Raw genomic sequence first — 21,017 nt, 5'->3', positions numbered from 1 at the left:
GAAAATGCACTTCCGAATGGCGTGGTTCAATCTACGTTTCTGAACATGATTTAACAAAATATGCTTGATCTTCTCGATTTTTGAATTTGGTTTCAAACCAAACATTAATACATACATGTAGTATATTTCGTTTTTTTTGTGTGTGTAAAATGCATCTATAAGTCATGTTTTTGTGGGAGTGTGGGGGGCAGACCGATTTTCTAGGAGGGGCCATTTTCATTTTTCTTTCTTTCTTTTTTTAAAATTTTAAATGATTTTTTTTTCGGCAGATATGTGGATTCAGGTGATATCAATCTAATGAATAATGACAGAAAACATAAAACGGATACATCGAGTTCCCTATATTGCACAACAGGATTAGTAGTTTGTTTCTAAGTCGCACAAGCTCCCCTTATGCCAACAATCAGTAAAGCTATATTTTGATTGTTAATGTAACATGATATCATCCATGTTCTTGTTATCTAACACACAGTTTGTATACTCAAATATGTCATTCTATACATTAATATGAAATGTTATATGGTCTTGTAAGCCATGATTTAACACTGTTGTATAGTCCTGTATATAAGATATAATGTTCTGTCGATGATATTGTCATATATATATATAACAATAAGTAACCACGTGAAAGAAATCATTCTCTTTTTCTGTAAAATATTCATGTTCATGTCTGTTGTAATCACCGTTAACTATTTCACTGAATATTTTTTGACGCTTGAATTTTTACTTCATTGTTCCGGTCTTGTTTATCGTATTATACTTCAGTTTTATTTAAGAACTATTGACGGCGTTAATATAATATGTATTGATATATCAAAATAAAGACAATTATACCAATATCAAAGTCCTTGTAGAAACCATCAGGTTTACGTAGTCCTCAACCAAACGCTAATTGCGTTCGACTATGACTAGAAGGTGTTGCACGGTGAAATTTTTTAACAATGTCGAGTATTTTCATCCGTGCCCCGAAATCAGAAAAAAAAATTTAATCAATCAAAAACACCTTCAGTTCCTATATTTAAATTCCTACAATTTTGAAAACATTTATCAAATCAGTTGTTAGATAAACAATTTTTAGAACTGATGGGTGAACACAAATCATAGACTTTACAGATCAGAGAAGACAGTTGCGCCAATTTGAGTTTCTGTGGATGGTGAAAAACGGATTATTGAAAACGCGCTAGTATTGACCCAAGTTTTACGTTCACGTAAAAATAGTATTTTCCAGTAGTCATGAATGGAAGTTTTTTTAAAACGTTAGGCGGAACAGACAACGATATTGCTCTACTGCCCCACCCTAACCTTAATTATGGCGTTTTGTAACCGTCAGGTCACGTGATCTCTGTTATATTTGTGAGAAAACTACCGTATTAGGAGCTGCCTTTTTATAGATTATGTCAGATTCTTAATATGGTTAAATAAAATTTCTTTGGGGTATTTATCGCTTAAGTGCAGCTTGAAGAAACGCTATAATGTTGAGAATACGCTTACTTTTGAGATTTCAGTTTCCGTGGGAGTTGAACATCGAATGATCAATGTGTATTCTTTATTGACTTCAGTTTTAGGTTAAGTCAATGTACGGACCCTATTTGTTATATCATCCGCCTGTTATCCAGCGATTTTGGCCAAGACGTTTTAAAAATCTATATTTAAGGATTTTTTTTTCTTTTTTTTTTTTTTTTTTGCATGTTTAACACTAGTCTGATATAACCTGGAGCGTTGTGAGATTTTACCTAACTCATCCAGAAATTATGAATTATAAATAAAAAAAACTCTGTAGCTTGTTTCATTAGACATCATACGAAATGAAAACTCATTAAAGATTACATACTGTCACTCCGTTAATCTCTTCAATACTAGAATCTATTCTGTAATTAGTGTTATTCACGGAGAAGTGAAAGTGTTGGGAATAGTTGAAGTTTCTTTATACACAAACGAGGGAAGGCATTTTAACAGTACAGCCTTTACTTTGTTCAATAATGTTCTATACATGGGTCCTTGATTGTTATATTTTCGAAATAAAATTGTTTCGGTGTCGCACTGAGATGAACATGCGGACAGCACTGAATCACGTATTCATAATTCTGCGTTCAAGTGGTAAAGTAGTTAAAATAAGGAGGGGGATCTCGATTACTCCAAAGCTGTAGATTTGCACCTCACTGATATAGTTTGCGTACTTCTGATTAGTCAAGCTCGTTTCTCAGCTATGCTTTTTATGTGTGGAAGTGATTTTGATCGACTTTGCTGACACAGGGTGAAATATTAATTTTCCTTGTGCAATATGAAGTCAGATGTGTTCGATGGTCGTTAGAATGCCTGGTGGTTCTGTTGTTATATACCCTGTTCTTATCTAAGAAGGTATTATTACTACCTGGATTTACCAACATTTTTAAAGCATCTGCTTTTCTCAGTAGAATTATTTTCTAGTGGTTTACGTGTAAATTTTCATTTGTTCCTTACAAATGTCATCTTTTCATCAATTTCAAGTTCAATCAAGACTTTCTTTCAATTTTAGTTTCTTCATTTCGAATTTTCCATACCATATAAGGTTTTCAATACATGACGCTGACGGAAAGTCCAGTGCCATACAAGTTAATGAAAAGTGCAACAATGTTAACATGAACACATTCATATATATTCTTTCAAACATTGGTGAAATAATTTTATTCTCGCTGCATGAGAAACATACTTATCATAAGTATGTGGTTAAGAAAACTTTTAGACATATTCGTTTTCAATGCCTTTGGCGGCGTCGCTTTAGAGTTAATTAAAAACTTTATTACTGTGTATTTTAATTTTTGAATGTGGCAATGCAGTGCGTATGTGAGGATATGTATGTGCGTGATTTAGTTCCTAACAATACTTAAATTATATTCACACATGTATTTCATACGTAATACACTTCAGTTGCATAAGACTTTGATCTAGCGTATTAATTGGGCCTGTTTAGTATAATGCGGGTGTCGTCGATTAAGCAGAAGACGCTTACTCTCCCGCAACACCTGGTCGTATTCTCCTTGTACCTTTTCAGGAGCCTCTGTGTAAATCTTTCTGTTTTTTTTTATCTAATTAGCACAATAGCACAAATTAACGCAATGATGAAACGGCCGTCAGCGCCATTATAGTCCATAGCGATTATATTTTCATTTAATGGTTCCAGCAAAAACATCGCTAAAATAGCATTAACATTGAAATATGCATTGGGAAGTCTTAAACACCCCTTTATGTCGAATAGATCTTATTTCACGCATAATACTCCGTGTATCTCGATGTGTTTTCAATGAAGAGATAACTTAGCACTGGCTGCAAATGATTCAATATGGTTCTACAGAACATCTCTGGGATTAAACGTGAAAACAGCTATATAAAAATTGTTGTATGTAAGTGATACAAAGTATTTATATATGTAACACATTCTTCTATCAGTCCGTTTGGTAAGTTGCTTGTGGTCTGGCATTCTCTCTCATCACAAAAAATCAGAACGAGGCTGTTAATGAAATATAGGTTAATCAGCCTATTGTTTCTCTTGTTGTTAATGTTGATATTTTTTGTTAGTTAAATAATTATAGATTCATGCCAAACAGTTCCTACGTACACATGTCATTCTATCAATGTTATATTACAAGAACCGTTCTTGTACATATTAACTGATATGGCCGCCCATTTCTGAGCTGATAAATCTCGCGTGCGCATCACGTGATCAACATTTCATATACGAGAGTTCATGACACAGAATATAACCGGCAGTTTTTGTAGCTATATATCAAATAAGTTTGTTGACGTGAAATAATTCTACCTAAAGGAAGGAAATGTTTAAAGGGGTATACATGCGAACTTTTTGTTCTGATTTACGTTATAAAACAACTTTGCACAATATTTCATTTTTCTTGTATCCTGGGATTCATTAACTTTTCCAAAATTTACAAGTTACGCTATCAATTTGTTCAGTTGGATTTAAGAATAAACGCCGGGATTTTTAAATCGCGTAAATAAATGTTTTAGAGTTACTCTGATTGTTTATAATATTAATGAATATTCTCATTATTCGTTTGATAGACCTTTCAGCTGGAATGTATGCCCCTTTAAGCTTGATTTTGTGTTGTTGCAATCATAAAATCCTACTTAGTGGCATACTACGTCCGGATATTTAAACATCTTTACAGTACATTTACAGGAATTCATTTTATATGTAACAGGTGTATTTAATTTGCGCCCCATTTTACTTTATCATTGTCATGTTTACAGAAATACTAGGAGGGATCCTATTTTTTATCGTTTTTTTTAAATACTGGGTAAATTTCGTTATTTCTATTGATAGATATGCTCAACAATTTTAAATATCCCTTCAAAAGATAAACTTTTTCTGAAAAGGCTGGAGAATTTTTCCACATTGATTTTTTTATATATATAATTCGCATTTACTTAAGTACACAATAAAAACGTTTATTGTAAAGAAATATAGACACAAGCGTTCGTATTAAGAGTAATATCCATATATTAAGAATACCAACATCAACATAGTCTACTGTTTATTGATTGAAACCTTCTTGAAACAAGCATTTCGATTGGTTAGAAGTATGACAGTATCACCACAAAGCATCAATAATATGTTATGAAGCTTCTGATTGGCTGAAAATGTAACAGAGCCAAATCTTTAGTTTTCTATAAAAAAAATTACCTTAAATACTAGCATAAAATCCTTCTGTAGCTGTTGTGAACCCATTTTAAAATTTATCAACTTGAAGATTTTTGTTCCGTTGGATTTTCAGGTAAAAAAAAACACGACACAATGTTACTATACATACCAAATGTTGACACTTTTATGATATTACAGCTTTGCCGCCGTCTGTTTTACTTACGATACAAATTATTATGTTTTCTATTTGTTTGTAATGACACACAATACTCATTATATTAATTAATCTTAAATGATATTATCATACTACAGCAGTTTTCGTCGGCAATCCTTTACCTAGCGCCAAGAAATGCTGTATATTTTAGTGCCACGTGTTAAACCGTCACATAAGAGATGATAAGGTAACAAGTCTTTCTTGAAATAGATCGAAGTAAGAATGAAATAGGTCCGTGATTCATGACCATTTTCAGCTACCATCAACTGTCAAGCTTATCACTATACCATCTGACAGAGTAAAAGGGCGGTAACTCTGAGAAAAATGAGAAAAGTTTTGTCGCCAGTGAATAAGTGTCTAATTAACAGTGTTTAGATTTAACAAAATGTGGATACCATTGTGTCCGGGTATCAACTCCAGAACAGAATAAGCTGGAACGTAAAACATCTGAGATTTGAGGACACCTGTGAGATAAGAGAGTCCAGTCATACTGGTACCTGGACAAACGAATCCCTGAGAATAACTTGTGTGAAAATATACAACATGCTTGTTATTTCACCTTATATCTTTATCATAGCTCCAGTAATTATTTTACTATGTTTGCAATGAAAGACTTTGAAGACAACATGCACCTGACATTTTTTATGGAATCGTGATATTCTGTCTGTTTTGTACTCGGCCATTTCAAATTTCCACGGCCATACTAGAGATAGTATATGGGTAGTGGGTTGATAAGATTAGCGATGAGTGAATCAGAGTACAGATTATTACATAGAAAAGTCAGCAGATAATTAATGGTTTAAATGGGGTTAACCAGACCTGAAGTGATTGTGTAGTGGGTTAACCGCATTAGAGGTGGTTAGGTAGTGAGTTAACCGGACTAGAGATGGTTAGGTAGTGAGTTAACCGCATTAGAGGTAGTAAGGTGGTGGGTTAACCGCATTAGAGGTAGTAAGGTGGTGGGTTAACCGGACTAGAGGTGGTTAGGTAGTGGGTTAACCGGAATAGAGGTGGTTAGGTGGTGGGTTAACCGGACTAGAGGTGGTAAGGTGGTGGGTTAACCGGAATAGAGGTGGTTAGGTAGTTGGTTAACCGGACTAGAGGTGGTTAGGTAGTGGGTTAACCGGACTAGAGGTGGTTAGGTAGTGGGTTAACCGGAATAGAGGTGGTTAGGTAGTTGGTTAACCGGACTAGAGGTGGTTAGGTAGTGGGTTAACCGGACTAGAGGTGGTTAGGTAGTGGGTTAACCGGACTAGAGGTGGTTAGGTAGTTGGTTAACCGGACTAGAGGTGGTTAGGTAGTGGGTTAACCGGAATAGAGGTGGTTAGGTAGTGGGTTAACCGGATTAGAAGTGGTTAGGTAGTGGGTTAACCGGACTAGAGATGGTTACGTAGTGGGTTTACCCGACTTAAGGTGGTTAAACAGTCGATAAACTATACGATATAATATGGTAATAGGTTGGGTAAAGTAGACAAGAGAAGGTGTTATAGTGAGCTTATCAGGCTAGATATGGTTGTATAGTCGGAGTTGGAGTGATGACTGGAGAGTTGGTCGGTCGGATTAGTGATGACTGGAGTGTTGGTCGGTCGGATTAGTGATGACTGGAGAGTTGGTCGGTCGGATTAGTGATGACTGGAGTGTTGGTCGGTCGGATTAGTGATGACTGGAGGGTTGGTCGATCGGATTAGTGATGACTGGAGTGTTGGTCGGTCGGATTAGTGATGACTGGAGGGTTGGTCGGTCGGATTAGTGATGACTGGAGTGTTGGTCGGTCGGATTAGTGATGACTGGAGAGTTGGTCGGTCGGATTAGTGATGACTGGAGAGTTGGTCGGTCGGATTAGTGATGACTGGAGAGTTGGTCGGTCGGATAAGTGATGACTGGAGAGTTGGTCGGTCGGATTAGTGATGACTGGAGAGTTGGTCGGTCGGATAAGTGATGACTGGAGAGTTGGTCGGTCGGATAAGTGATGACTGGAGAGTTGGTCGGTCGGATTAGATTAGTGATGACTGGAGAGTTGGTCGGTCGGATAAGTGATGACTGGAGAGTTGGTCGGTCGGATAAGTGATGACTGGAGAGTTGGTCGGTCGGATTAGTGATGACTGGAGAGTTGGTCGGTCGGATTAGTGATGACTGGAGAGTTGGTCGGTCGGATAAGTGATGACTGGAGTGTTGGTCGGTCGGATTAGTGATGACTGGAGAGTTGGTCGGTCGGATTAGTGATGACTGGAGAGTTGGTCGGTCGGATTAGTGATGACTGGAGAGTTGGTCGGTCGGATTAGTGATGACTGGAGAGTTGGTCGGTCGGATAAGTGATGACTGGAGAGTTGGTCGGTCGGATTAGTGATGACTGGAGAGTTGGTCGGTCGGATTAGTGATGACTGGAGAGTTGGTCGGTCGGATTAGTGATGACTGGAGAGTTGGTCGGTCGGATAAGTGATGACTGGAGTGTTGGTCGGTCGGATTAGTGATGACTGGAGTGTTGGTCGGTCGGATAAGTGATGACTGGAGAGTTGGTCGGTCGGATTAGTGATGACTGGCGAGTTGGTCGGTCGGATTAGTGATGACTGGAGGGTTGGTCGGTCGGATTAGTGATGACTGGAGAGTTGGTCGGTCGGATTAGTGATGACTGGAGAGTTGGTCGGTCGGATAAGTGATGACTGGAGAGTTGGTCGGTCGGATTAGTGATGACTGGCGAGTTGGTCGGTCGGATTAGTGATGACTGGAGAGTTGGTCGGTCGGATTAGTGATGACTGGAGAGTTGGTCGGTCGGATTAGTGATGACTGGCGAGTTGGTCGGTCGGATTAGTGATGACTGGAGAGTTGGTCGGTCGGATTAGTGATGACTGGCGAGTTGGTCGGTCGGATTAGTGATGACTGGAGAGTTGGTCGGTCGGATTAGTGATGACTGGAGAGTTGGTCGGTCGGATTAGTGATGACTGGAGAGTTGGTCGGTCGGATTAGTGATGACTGGAGAGTTGGTCGGTCGGATTAGTGATGACTGGAGAGTTGGTCGGTCGGATTAGTGATGACTGGAGAGTTGGTCGGTCGGATTAGTGATGACTGGAGAGTTGGTCGGTCGGATTAGTGATGACTGGAGAGTTGGTCGGTCGGATTAGTGATGACTGGAGAGTTGGTCGGTCGGATTAGTGATGACTGGAGAGTTGGTCGGTCGGATTAGTGATGACTGGAGAGTTGGTCGGTCGGATTACAACGTGCCTAATAGACAATTCCATAAATGATGATTTGATAACAGATTTTACAATAAGTAAAAATTCAGTCAGTTGAATTGTTGGATGAGGGATAAGTGATGAGGTAACGAAACATCGCTTATATAGATAATTATATAATTAAGGCTACATTTGTGCATTGCAATCTTTCATCGTGAAAGACCCGATATTTTACAAACATAATAAGGGAATGTTGATGCCACGTCCCCCATATCTAACTGATCACCATTACCAGATTCAACAAACCAATTAAAAATACTAAAAACACGACTTGTAGTATATAAGAACATGCCCTTTTCTACAATATATTGACCATTGTCTAATGGTCAGTCTCTATACTTATTACAATGTCCAGCACATCCCCTGTAGTGTTAAGACGGTAACTTGGATTTGATATGGTTTATGTTGTAACAGGTGAAGTTAATTTCTTTAAGCAAACGAAAAATAACTCACATTTGTCATTATGGTTTTACAAACTTGGATACTGATACACAACCTGTTAATCATCCCACCAACAATATACATTACTCCACGACCACTGCGTTTGCCTATACCTAGTATTGATTTTGAATTTTGAATATCGAAAAATAATTTTTACACTTCTGAAAATGTTACAAATTTATACTTGCACATACCAAAAAGTGTTTGTACAAGAACCTGTTTCTCCATATGCAAAAATAATATTAAGTATGCAAAAATATTTTAAATTGTGTCATATTATTCGCTTTTGGGGGATGTCATGACTTAGAAAAAAGAACAAATTTATTGAGACACACTCGTCTCGCTGTGGTATGTTTCATTTAATTTGATTGGATACATGCCAAAAAAAGTTATTGTTTTAAAAAAAATCATCACAAGGTTAAGGTTATATATAACTGTATGTATTGTAAATAATATAATATGTATATAGCAAGTAGTAAAAATCACTTATGTCACTCATGGTATGACAATGTCTGTATATGTATAACATTGTATATACTTCATTGATACATTGTATGTACTTCATTGTTACATTGTATGTATTACATTGTTACATTGTATGTACTGCATGTTACATTGTATGTACTGTATGTTACATTGTATGTACTACATGTTACATTGTATGTACTGTTTGTTACATTGTGTGTAATACATTGTATGTACTGCATGTTACATTGTATGTACTACATTGTTACACTGTATGTACTGCATGTTACATTGTATGTACTACATGTTGCATTGTAATACATTGTTAAATTGTATGTACTACATTGTTACATTGTATGTACTGCATGTTACATTGTATGTACTGGATTTTTACATTGTATGTAATATATTGTTACTTTGTATATACTCCATTGGTACATTGTATGTACTACATTGTTACACTGTATGTACTGCATGTTACATTGTATGTACTACATGTTGCATTGTAATACATTGTTAAATTGTATGTACTACATTGTTACATTGTATGTACTGCATGTTACATTGTATGTACTGGATTTTTACATTGTATGTAATACATTGTTACTTTGTATATACTCCATTGGTACATTGTATGTACTACATTGTTACATTGTATGCACTACATTGTTACATTGTATGCACTACATGTTACAATTTATGTAATACATTGTTACATTGTATGTACTGCATGTTACATTGTGTGTACTCCATTGTAACATTGCATGTACTGCATTGTTAAATTTTATGTAATACATTGGTACATTGTATGTACTACATTGTTACATTGTGTGTTCTACATTGTTACATGGTATGTACTGCATGTTACATTGTATGTACTCCATTGTAACATTGCATGTACTGCATGTTACATTGTATGTACTGCATGTTACATTGTATGAACTGCATGTTACATTGTATGTACTGCATGTTACATTGTATGTACTACATTGTTACATTGTATGTACTGCATGATAGATTGTAATGCATTGTTAAATTGTATGTACTACATTGTTACATTGTATGCACTGCATTGTTACATTGTATGCACTACATGTTACAATTTATGTAATACATTGTTACATTGTATGTACTGCATGTTACATTGTGTGTACTCCATTGTAACATTGCATGTACTGCAATGTTACATTGTATGTACTGCATGTTACATTGTATAAACTGTACATTACATTGTGAGTACTGCATGTTACATTGTATGTACTGCATTGTTACATTGTATGTACTCCATTGTTACATTGTATGTATTGCATGTTATATTGTATGTAGTCCATTGGTACAGTGTATGTACTACATTGTTACATTGTATGTTGTACATTGTAACATTGCATGTACTGCATTGATACAATGTACTACATTGTAACATTGTATGTACTACATTGTAACATTGTATGTACTGCATTGTTAAATTTTATGTAATACATTGGTACATTGTATGTACTACATTGTTACATTGTGTGTTCTACATTGTTACATGGTATGTACTACATGTTACATTGTATGTACTCCATTGTAACATTGCATGTACTGCATGTTACATTGTATGTACTGCATGTTACATTGTATGAACTGCATGTTACATTGTATGTACTGCATGTTACATTGTATGTACTACATTGTTACATTGTATGTACTACATAGTTACATTGTATATACTACAAGTCACATTGTATGTTATACATTGTTTCATTGCATCTTTTTCATTGTTAGCCCATTGTTACATTGTATTATATGGTATACCCATTGTATGTGTTTTGTATACCTGAATGTATAAAACATGTAATATATATATATAAAAAAAAAACATTAACGTATGTATATGTATGTGTTTTGAAACTAATCATAATAAAATTTGATATCAACTTCGTGTTTTGTGTTGTCTTAAACGTGCTGAATTAACATCACAATGAGAGAGAGCCGTTGCTGTGTTGTACAGAGAAATCACGTATTGTAGATTAATGGACTGAAAATCAAATTTTCATAAAAACAGTATGTGTATAATAAACTCTTAAACCATCTTATGAGTCTACGAATATTTGCTGATCTTTGAGTTCAAGCTGATTAAGTTTGCAAAACGAGTGCAAAAGTATTAATATCAAGATATGTTACTACGTCCCATGTTGCAACAAAATTCTGAAATTCTGACAGAAAATGAAGACGTTCCATCAGGAATGAGGTAAGTATATGTACATGGCAGAGTATGAAAGTGTTCCATCAGGAATGGGGTATATATATGTACATGACAGAGTATGAAGGCGTTCCATCAGGAATGGGATATGTATGTTGGTATGTCTGGAGACTACGTTGTTTGTCGTGTGAATGTCTGGTGACTACATTGTTTGTCGTGTGTATGTCTGGTGACTATATGTTGTTTGTCATGTGTATGTCTAATAACTACGCCATTTGAAGTGTGTATGTCTGGTAACTACGTTGTTTGTCGTGTGTATGTCTGGTGACTACATTGTTTGTCGTGTGTATGTCTGGTGACTACATTGTTTGTCGTGTGTATGTGTGGTGACTACGTTGTTTGTCGTGTGTATGTCTGGTGACTACATTGTTTGTCGTGTGTATGTCTTGTGACTACATTGTTTGTCGTGTGTATGTGTGGTGACTACATTGTTTGTCGTGTGTATGTCTTGTGACTACATTGTTTGTCGTGTGTATGTCTGGTGAGTACATTGTTTGTCGTGTGTATGTGTGGTGACTACATTGTTTGTCGTGTGTATGTGTGGTGACTGCATTGTTTGTCGTGTGTATGTCTGGTGACTACATTGTTTGTCGTGTGTATGTGTGGTAACTACATTGTTTGTCGTGTGTATGTCTGGTGACTACATTGTTTGTCGTGTGTATGTGTGGTGACTACATTGTTTGTCGTGTGTATGTCTTGTGATTACGTTGTTTGTTGTGTGTATGTCTGGTGACTACATTGTTTGTCGTGTGTATGTGTGGTGACTACATTGTTTGTCGTGTGTATGTCTGGTGAGTACATTGTTTGTCGTGTGTATGTGTGGTAACTACATTGTTTGTCGTGTGTATGTCTGGTGACTACATTGTTTGTCGTGTGTATGTCTGGTGACTACATTGTTTGTCGTGTGTATGTCTGGTGAGTACATTGTTTGTCGTGTGTATGTCTGGTGACTACATTGTTTGTCGTGTGTATGTGTGGTGACTACATTGTTTGCCCTGTGTATGTCTGGTGACTACATTGTTTATAGTGTGTATGTCTGGTGACTACGTTGTTTATCGTGTATGTGTGGTGACTACATTGTTTGTCGTGTGTATGTCTTTCCATCCGTGCTATGTGACTGTTGATGCTTTGAAATGGATTTCTTGATCAGGGCCCAAGGATTGAAGGCAGACTGCAGGTTATTCAATATAGGATATGCGTAGATGCAGTTCTAGTTTCAACTTAACACTGTCTCAAGGTCTAATTACCACAGCATGATTCTATTTTTATATACATTTGGGTACATAAGCCTCTATTGTATATTGCAAGATATACAGACAACATTTCGACACTTTGATGTTTGTACTCATCTTAATAATAACAGAGTACAGACATACATCAGGAAGGGTCCAGAATTGTGTCAGGCCCTTAACCGAGTGTTACATTGTATTGCTTCATAAACACTTCAATTAGCCTGTGACATAAAAAAAGATATTTGACCTTCATCCCAGTTCTGATGACCTTAACCTAGAGTCTGTCAAGAATACAATCTCATATTTTGGTGGTGTTCAAGTCTACTAAGTTTCAAAGGAATTGGCAGATGATAATGCTGGAGATATCTGGACAGGATATAAAAATGTTAAAAAAAGGGCAATAACTCTTATTGTAAAATGATAGTGCCAGCAAGTTGAACACTATTGAATGTAATGTTCAAAAGCGTACCAAGTTTCAAAGAAGCTGGTGTAAAATTGAGGAAGATTTCCATACAAAATTAAAATGCTAAAACACATAGAGTAGTAACTCTCCCACATACAGTGAAATGAACCTGTCATTCAGACATGAATAGATTCACCAGAGAGTGATTAAAGCTACCAGTTTTAAAGGAATTTTTGAACACCGTGGGAGAAGATCTCCGCACAAATAAAACTTCATATGTTGTGTCAAAATTTTTGATGAGCATACAACAAAAAAGCAAGCACACTTTGGTGGGACATGTTTATTAGGAATATAGAAGTAATGAATATGTGTGGTGTTTTATTTCAGCAAAATATGGCTCACAACAAAACGCGAAAATTAGAAAATTGTTGACATGATTTTATAAGTATGTTTAACACAGGCCTCGAAATTAAAAAAAAAAAACTAAAATAAAGAGATAAGTTCATATGTTTATTTATGTATTAGATATGAAACTTAACATGCTGACAATATTCCCGTGACATATCACAATGATACATGATGATGAAATTGACATAACACCTGTTTATAAATTGTTGTTTATACTGTGGCATAATCAAGAGACAAAGTTACTCTGAAATTCAAAAGGAAAACAATTCTATTTGCATAAACTGAAATTCAATTAAATACTTGTTGTTATGGTTAGCTACAAAATTACATAATGCTCAAAACTTAAAACATTTACACATTCGTGTCAATATTTATCACAGAAAGTTCTTCAATCATAATATACAATCATTTCTCATATTTTACAACTAGACCTGAACTGTATTTATATAAATGAAACCATGCTTGCACTAAAAAGTATATCAAAATATATATCTCGCAAATAATATTTAGAAAACAGTTTATAAGCAGAAGAGAAAATTTACTAATATCCGACTTCAAAACAGAAGGTAAAAACTTCTGTCATAATTCATCATTTTATTACTTTCCATTGCAAGTTGCTACACATGATTTGATGTCCTGTTGGGTTTTCCTCAGTTGAAATCTTTTACAGTTCATATCAGCTTTCTGGATTCCTATGTACAATAAAACCCTCCATCGTGTTTTCGAGAATAGCCTCCATTTGTTCCAGCACTGTGAGGACTTTCTGTTTGTGAGAAAAAGTTAGTTGCAAACTACACTGTTTGTGCATGTCTTAGAAGTAAAGGAGACACTCCAGGGAGAGAGAGAATTCAGGAGTGGGATAAAGGGGGATAACTGCGTGCTGTGACTAGCAAGGAATATAACATGCAGTGATACATTTCATACTTGGAATTTTTATTCTAAAAAATTAGTCAAACAGTTTTTCATTTGTTGTCAAATTTGATTTCAAGGTTTACCAAGCAAGATCAATAGTGTTAAAATTAAGAGAACTCAAAATATTAGTTTGTCTCTCTCAGACCAACAAATACTTATACAAATGACAGAAATGTGAAAGATTTGTCAAACATAATTAATAATATTATAAAGATTTAAGAAATATTGGTACTTCAGGCCATAATGAATGGAGTGAAACTCAAAAGATTTTCCACTTATATTCAATATAAAAAAAGTATTGAATTTGAATTTTCAAAAAAATGAACGAAATTAAGAGATAACTGAAAATCTAACTTTGTCAAAGCTAAGCAGCTAATATGTTGTATATTTTACAAGAAGAAGAAAAAACTACTAGCAGGCAGTTTGAAATTTAGTGATAACAGGTACAGAAGTCATAGGTTATTTTTTGGCTGTTTAGCAATAACGTACACTTGTAGGTTTTGCCAGTAGTAACAATTGTTCAAGTAATTAATTTTATCAACAGGAATGAGATATCAGGAGATTTGTTAGCTGTGAGTAGAGAAAGACTAGCAGTGTGATATTAGTATAGAAAAAAACCGCCATCTGGTTTCCGGGAATACCCCCTGTTGGTAGTTTGAGTATGGTGACTCTCTGTGTTAATGAAGAAACAAATATTTAATAGTAATTATATTTATAAGAAAAAAAAAATCACACTGGCCTCAAGATTTACATCTTTAAATATTTTTACTTAAATCATTTTTTAGATGTCATTTAATCTTACTACAATATTCCATTTTTGATACAATGATACAGAAAAGCTTGAAATAAATTACTCAAAAATCAATTTTTATCTTCACATTTTCACTAATTGAAACTATTACATATATTTAATTTTTATTATTATCTTCTCATTTTATAAATCGTCAGTGTACAATTTTAATAGAATAAATTTTGAGACCTTCAAACAATTCAGTCCAATAAAAATGAGATCACATTTGTTTATGTATAAAGGTAATACTCTCAGTGTAATATACCACAGACTAGAATTGCATCTGTGGTTTAATAACAGTACATATTATTTCATAATCTGAAAACTACAGAGAAAAGTTACATAAAACTTAAAAACTATGTGATTTGATTTTTACAGGAATGAAATGCATTTTTTTTTTTTATAAACTCAAACCAAAAAATGTTTTATGCAGATTAGTTTGATAAAAGATTGTTTGAAATAACATATAACATGCGGTGACAAAATTGTAAACAATTTAGTATAAAATCAGACTTTGTGTGAATAAGTGTCCACCTCATTCCTCTACTGATTAAGACAAGTTTTTTGTTAAGTAACTTTTTTGGTTTAATTTAAATCAGTATGTTAAAGCACACAGGTCTACTTTATTGTAAAAACAGGTAATTTTGGTGTTAATTTTGGTGTTAGTTTTCAAAAGTTGTGGGATGTTGGTGTTTCTTTTTTTTAAAAAAATCAATGTGTTTGTCAAATAACTGTATTCATCAAAGTGACTCTGAACATATTTTAGATAAAGGAAAAATATTCTTTCAAACTTGACAAAAAAATACAATCTAGAAGATACTATCCTTCCTTAAGTAGAGATAAATGAAATGCTAATTTTTCTTCATATTCTCAATTTGTTATAAAAATAAATTACATTTTTGTCATCTTTTATATTTTTGGGTGCAAAAAAAAAAAATACATCTTGATAAATGATTGCAAAAACTACTCACACTGTACAAAAATTATGTAAAAAAAAATATTTTTTTTTGTGATGAAAAATTCACTGTCATATAGATCTTAAATATAGATTATTTATTTACAAAGCAAGATGTTCCATGTCACTTTCATGCCTGTGCTGTTACATTGAATATATTTGATAGGGTCAATTAACATTACAATTCAGGCAGGGGGTCTTGTAGTTAGGTAACCAGTGATCAAACATTTAGGTGAACATAACTATAAAACAAAGAATCCCCCATCTGGTTTTCTGGAAAAGCCATTGTTTGTTGTTTGTGTGTGGTGTCCCCCTGTAAGTTTTCATAAGAATAAAAAAAAAAAAACAAAAGAATATGAATACTATTTTAAAAGGTCAAGTTAGTTTTATTAGTAATAAATATACATATATTTTTTTTTTTGTTGAATAAATTTTTAATACCAGACCCAAAGGAATCATCATGGGACAGAAACAAGAGGAGGACATCAAAACATAAGGGTCTTTAACATTGAGAATTGTGACACAAGGAATTTATTTTTTTCATCTCTCTCTTGTTGACAAATTGAAGTGTCCTTTTATGGATTAAATCAACCAGTTTTGCAAGATATTATTACATTATATAAATACTACATTATTACTTTTTTGATACAATGGTAAAATTATCAATTTGAAGTTGAGCAATTTCAAAGGATTTGTTTGAGAAAAACACTGCTGTAGGAACGACAACATGGCATATATCATTAACACAAAGTATAAGTTAATATAGGACATACAAGTTCCATGTTACATCTCGGCATTACCGATCCAAAAGTAATAAATGAATGTCTATAAGATGGTTATCAGTATCTTGACGTATATTTTATATTTAAGTTCAGAAATAAAGGATTTATGGTCATGTGATTGTACTGTTTATTTTCTCAAATGTAATCAGTATGCAGAAGTTTTTTTAAAAAAGTTTTATAGCATCTTTTGTCCTTAATAAATTTAGAGTATAGTCATACAAACCTATTGCATTTTTGATTGAGTGGATGCTTTCCTTCTTCTTCCCTCGTGAGATAGAAAGAGGATGATTTAGGTACGGTATTGGTTTAATAACTTCTTTTTCACGATTCTTCAATACACGTCTGGAAAAAAAATATACTTTCCTTGACCTCAACCATATCCCCCAAAAAAAACCTATTTACAAGGAGACTATTTAACTTGCTTCAATTAAGAGAAAATTAAATATACAATAAATTATCTTGCTCATAAATACATGAACAAACTAGATGAAGCCATGTAATACTTGTGGAAAATTTTAGATTATCTTAAAATAATAAAACATTTATTACGTAAAATTTCTGACTAACAATTAGAGTAAATAAATATCTGCCATAAATATGTAGTTATTGTTATTTTTTCTTGATATGTGATTTGCTGTTCAAAGTTTTTTTTCTCATTCCAAAACTTAGTTCAAGTATTAATTTACATATAAGGTTAATGGTTTTAATATTGTAACATCTAAGACATTTTTAACTCTTAACTTAACATACATTGTATGATCAGTGCTTCAAAAACTCAGACGATCTTGTCTTTGATAATAGTTTTGTTTTATTTAATGAATGTAGTAAAATACCAAGTTTTGAATTAAAACTTAGAATCAGTCACCAGTAGCCTCTATATTTGAACAGCTACCATTTTTCTTCATTTATAACAGGAAAAATTAGGCATCAATCTGAAATTATTTCTATTTCTTAAACAAGCATGAAAAAAAATACAAAAATGAAGTGTCATTTAGGTTACCAGACCATAATTTACCTTAAATGGTGACTGTTTTATGGACAGGTTTTCTTAGTTTGATTTTTATATCCAAATGTATATATTTTACCAATTTCACACAAAAAACAAGGGTTTTAGAAATAAAATATCATAAAATGTATTTCTAGATTTTATTTGCTGTATGCCTTTTTTCTCTCTTGGGCTTTACAAATGTCTGATGGAGATCTACTTTATTACCACTATACAATAGACATGACGTGACATATAATTACCCATGGTCATCACCAAGTGTTTCTGGTTGGTATAAGGTCTCATTGTGGTCTTTCAAGAAGGCTTGATGATGATCATACTCGGATTTTAAGATAAAGTCCAGACTATCTCTTGGAGCAACGGGATCATGGTGATAGATCTCCCGACGCGATGAAGCTAGAGTGCATGTATTATTGAGTCTGTTCCAAGGATCATCATTCTGTGCTAGATGGGTTGGTTTTTGGTATCCTTCAATCTGCAAAACATTCAAGCATACTTGTACAGACATATGTTGCTGGAAATTACTTTTTTTTTTTAGTTTATACACGTATACAATGTTGTCCAGGTTCCAGTCTTGTCTGAAAATTCTAAACAGACAATGAACTACATATCTTCATGTTTGTCTCCTTTTTTTTGATAATTAAGTTCTCTAGCGGACACATAATTATAAAGGGAGACAGTTAAATCTGTTGCTCTAAATACAAACTTATAAGAACTTATAATATGACTGACAGTAGACACAGGTTTGAAGAAGGTAGTAACCTTTTTCAATCCAATAGCAAGAATAAGCATGTTTCCCTTATCCTGCTGTTCCCTTGTATTGGTGTAAAAGAAGCAGGTCAGTGTGGGTTCTATGTAGAATTAAATACGGTCTCTGTCACTCAGCTGATGCAGCATGGTTCTTGGCCTCAGTTGAAATAGAGCTGGTTGATTAGAGTCTGGGTTTGATGGGGTACTAAACAGGAATGTGTATTTTCCCTGTTCTTTCACATGGGTGCCCAAACAAAATCTCATCCTTTGTGGTAATTTGGGTCTCAAGTTGGGATTTAAAAAATCTGGGTTTCTACATTTATTAGGATTTATTAGGAAAATTAATGGATACAGGTTGAAATCCTCTTTATCGATATCATATAGGCAGTGAGTAAAGTTAAATCCTCCAGTACAATAGCTATAATATGTAAAGCCAACTGTTAAATTAAAATTTAAAGAGTACAACGGCAATTTTCCCACCAATACTTCGAAATGGTAAACCGTTATCTGCATTGATGATATGTTGCAGTAACATATCTACGATTAATGTGCATAATGTTAATCACGTCTCAGTCTCTCAGCTGACGGAGCATGTTTCTTTTGCTCGGTCAGGTAATAGACCCAGTGTATCTATCATCTATGCCATTTGTAAGTAAGCAGCAAATCCGATGTCTAGACGATATTACAAAAACTGTTCTACGATACTTCCAAAGCATGGGTGCTTACAATATGTAAACAGAATTTTTGACACATGACATGATAACTCTACACACTATTGACGATAACCAAAGCAGTATGATAAAAAAATCTTACTTCAGCTTTAAGTTGACCCATAAAGTTGTCGTCATTCTGATATCGAGGGAAGGAATACGGATCTCTATTCGACATCATCTCTCTTGCAGCCATTGTTCTGTTTGGCTTTCCTTGACAGCTGATTGCCTCAAAATACCGCGGATGTTGGCGACGCTTCTATAGCAACCGTAAGTCTCGCGGGATCTCGGCTTAGCGTTGTTTTGCAATTGAACTTTTTATTAATTTATTTTTACCGAAACCGGCAATTTTCTGTATAATAATATTATCTGAGGTATCTATACTAATATTATTGAAAAATGCAAAAAACAATGAAATATTCCCGAGCCAGTGCGCATGTTGTAAAAGTAATTTCCGGTTTCCGTGGCCAACAACTCCGTCACCATCTGGCTCAACCTGTCAGTTGCATATGTGATAGTTTACAAACACTCAGCGTGTATTCGTTTGTGTCTTTGTGATAGCAGCAACCTGAGACAATGGACATCTCTCTTGTGCTGTTGTTTTCGGTTATTTTTACTGCACATACTTTGGAAGCCGTCCAACTTTTACCAACCTGTCAACCGGTAAGTTTGATAATCTTGATGATGTTGGTAGCTGTGTTTGCTTTAGCTTTTTTGTTTACTTATTGCAGAACGTAATAAAGCAATGTGATGTAAGTGAAAAAAATACACCAGATGTTGTCTAACTATTTCATTTGTTTTTACTCTATTTTACGCGAATTCAAACAATATTTTGATATGAAAGGTGTGAATATGCTTCAAAAACATTTGAGTAAGTTATACTGATTAATCAGTATTCTTTGTAAAAGAAAAAAAAAAATCTGTCAGTGAAGTCCATTTCAGGTTTCACATAAAACTCCTATGCCATGTGTGACTGGTCCCATTTACAGCTGCTACATCAGAATCTATTGTAAATTTTTAATTATCTGCCCCAGGGTAATAACTGCTACTAGATTAGCATATACATAGTACACTGCAGTGTGTCTGGTCTCCAATACTAAAAAAGAGAGAGATTTTAATAGACAACATATAAACGAGTGTTGTCATTCAGACTCACGGAGAATAACTTTACAAATGGGGCTCGCCATTACAGGAGAAAATGAGGTGACTGATTCAACGTACAAAATTCTGGATGAGAAGTGATATAGATATAAGGCTGACAAAAATTTCATAGGCATAATTTTAAATGACTGGCAAAGCAAGTACCTGCATTGCACCACTGTAACCAGAAGTACCAACCATTAATTATCCTAGTAGACTATTTTCATTTAAAAAATTTTATTGTATATTACATACAATTGGATTAAATTACAGACAAAGCCTATATTTATTTTCTCCATTTCCAGTCATAAACATGCATCATTATAACTAAATATGACTTTTCATATACATAACAAGAGTGGGAATCAATATCTGCCTTCACCAAGTAGACTACATTTTGTAAATGGAATAATGAATTTGTAGATGTACAATCATTTTGAAAATTTGACATATAAAGTTTGCTACCACTTCTTTCCAGACTAATGAAGAGATTGTCATAAATTCATGAGGGCACATTCAGTTACCTTCATACCTGTGCACATTTGATTTTTATTGGATTTTCCAGTTGACTTCAAAAGGCAATTTTGAATTTGATACCTGTCAAGACATTATAAATATTTTACATATTATTACACATTACTCTACCTGTTGAAAGTATAACCACATGATTCAGTGACTATTAGATTGTAACTGGACAT

The 21,017-nt window shown here is 34.2% G+C and overlaps 2 protein-coding genes across 3 annotated transcripts in view; one reads left to right on the top strand and one right to left on the bottom strand.

The window, feature by feature from the left end:
- Positions 1-13,579: 13,579 nt before the first annotated feature.
- LOC132559989 (protein CFAP276-like) lies at positions 13,580-19,364 on the bottom strand. Of its 2 annotated transcripts, none has more exons than XM_060224636.1 (4): positions 19,283-19,364; positions 17,962-18,194; positions 16,937-17,055; positions 13,580-14,037 (listed from the first exon to the last, which is right to left on the bottom strand). In XM_060224636.1, the coding sequence occupies exons 1-4, from the start codon at positions 19,358-19,360 to the stop codon at positions 13,967-13,969; spliced, it is 501 nt and encodes a 166-aa protein (XP_060080619.1). In that variant the 5' UTR covers positions 19,361-19,364; the 3' UTR covers positions 13,580-13,966. The 2 variants fall into 2 exon arrangements, with proteins under 2 accessions (XP_060080619.1, XP_060080620.1); XM_060224637.1 differs by lacking the exon at positions 13,580-14,037 and adding an exon at positions 14,703-14,858.
- Positions 19,365-19,755: 391 nt separating this feature from the next.
- LOC132559988 (endosome/lysosome-associated apoptosis and autophagy regulator family member 2-like) overlaps positions 19,756-21,017 on the top strand; it is a 33,044-nt gene continuing 31,782 nt past the window's right edge. Inside the window, exon 1 of the mRNA XM_060224635.1 lies at positions 19,756-19,842. Within this exon, the coding sequence (XP_060080618.1) occupies positions 19,756-19,842 (87 nt within the window). The remainder of the gene's footprint in view (positions 19,843-21,017) is intronic.

The sequence above is a fragment of the Ylistrum balloti genome, unplaced genomic scaffold, assembly GCF_031769215.1.
Source record: "Ylistrum balloti isolate Yb309-2 unplaced genomic scaffold, AGI_CSIRO_Ybal_v1 Utg371000, whole genome shotgun sequence".
Classification (NCBI taxonomy): domain Eukaryota; kingdom Metazoa; phylum Mollusca; class Bivalvia; order Pectinida; family Pectinidae; genus Ylistrum; species Ylistrum balloti.
Note: the sequence above shows the minus strand (reverse complement) of the source record. Positions and strands in the feature narration are given on the sequence as shown.

Bases quoted from the DNA above. Each gene is read 5' to 3' on its own strand.
- LOC132559989 (XM_060224636.1), bottom strand. From the start codon at position 19,360: ATGATGTCGAATAGAGATCCGTATTCCTTCCCTCGATATCAGAATGAC. The intron at 17,056-17,961 runs GTAATTATATGT...TTTTTTTTCCAG, and splicing joins ACACTTGGTGATGACCATGG to ACGTGTATTGAAGAATCGTG. The intron at 14,038-16,936 runs GTTTGTATGACT...TCTCACAAACAG, and splicing joins CTCAATCAAAAATGCAATAG to AAAGTCCTCACAGTGCTGGA.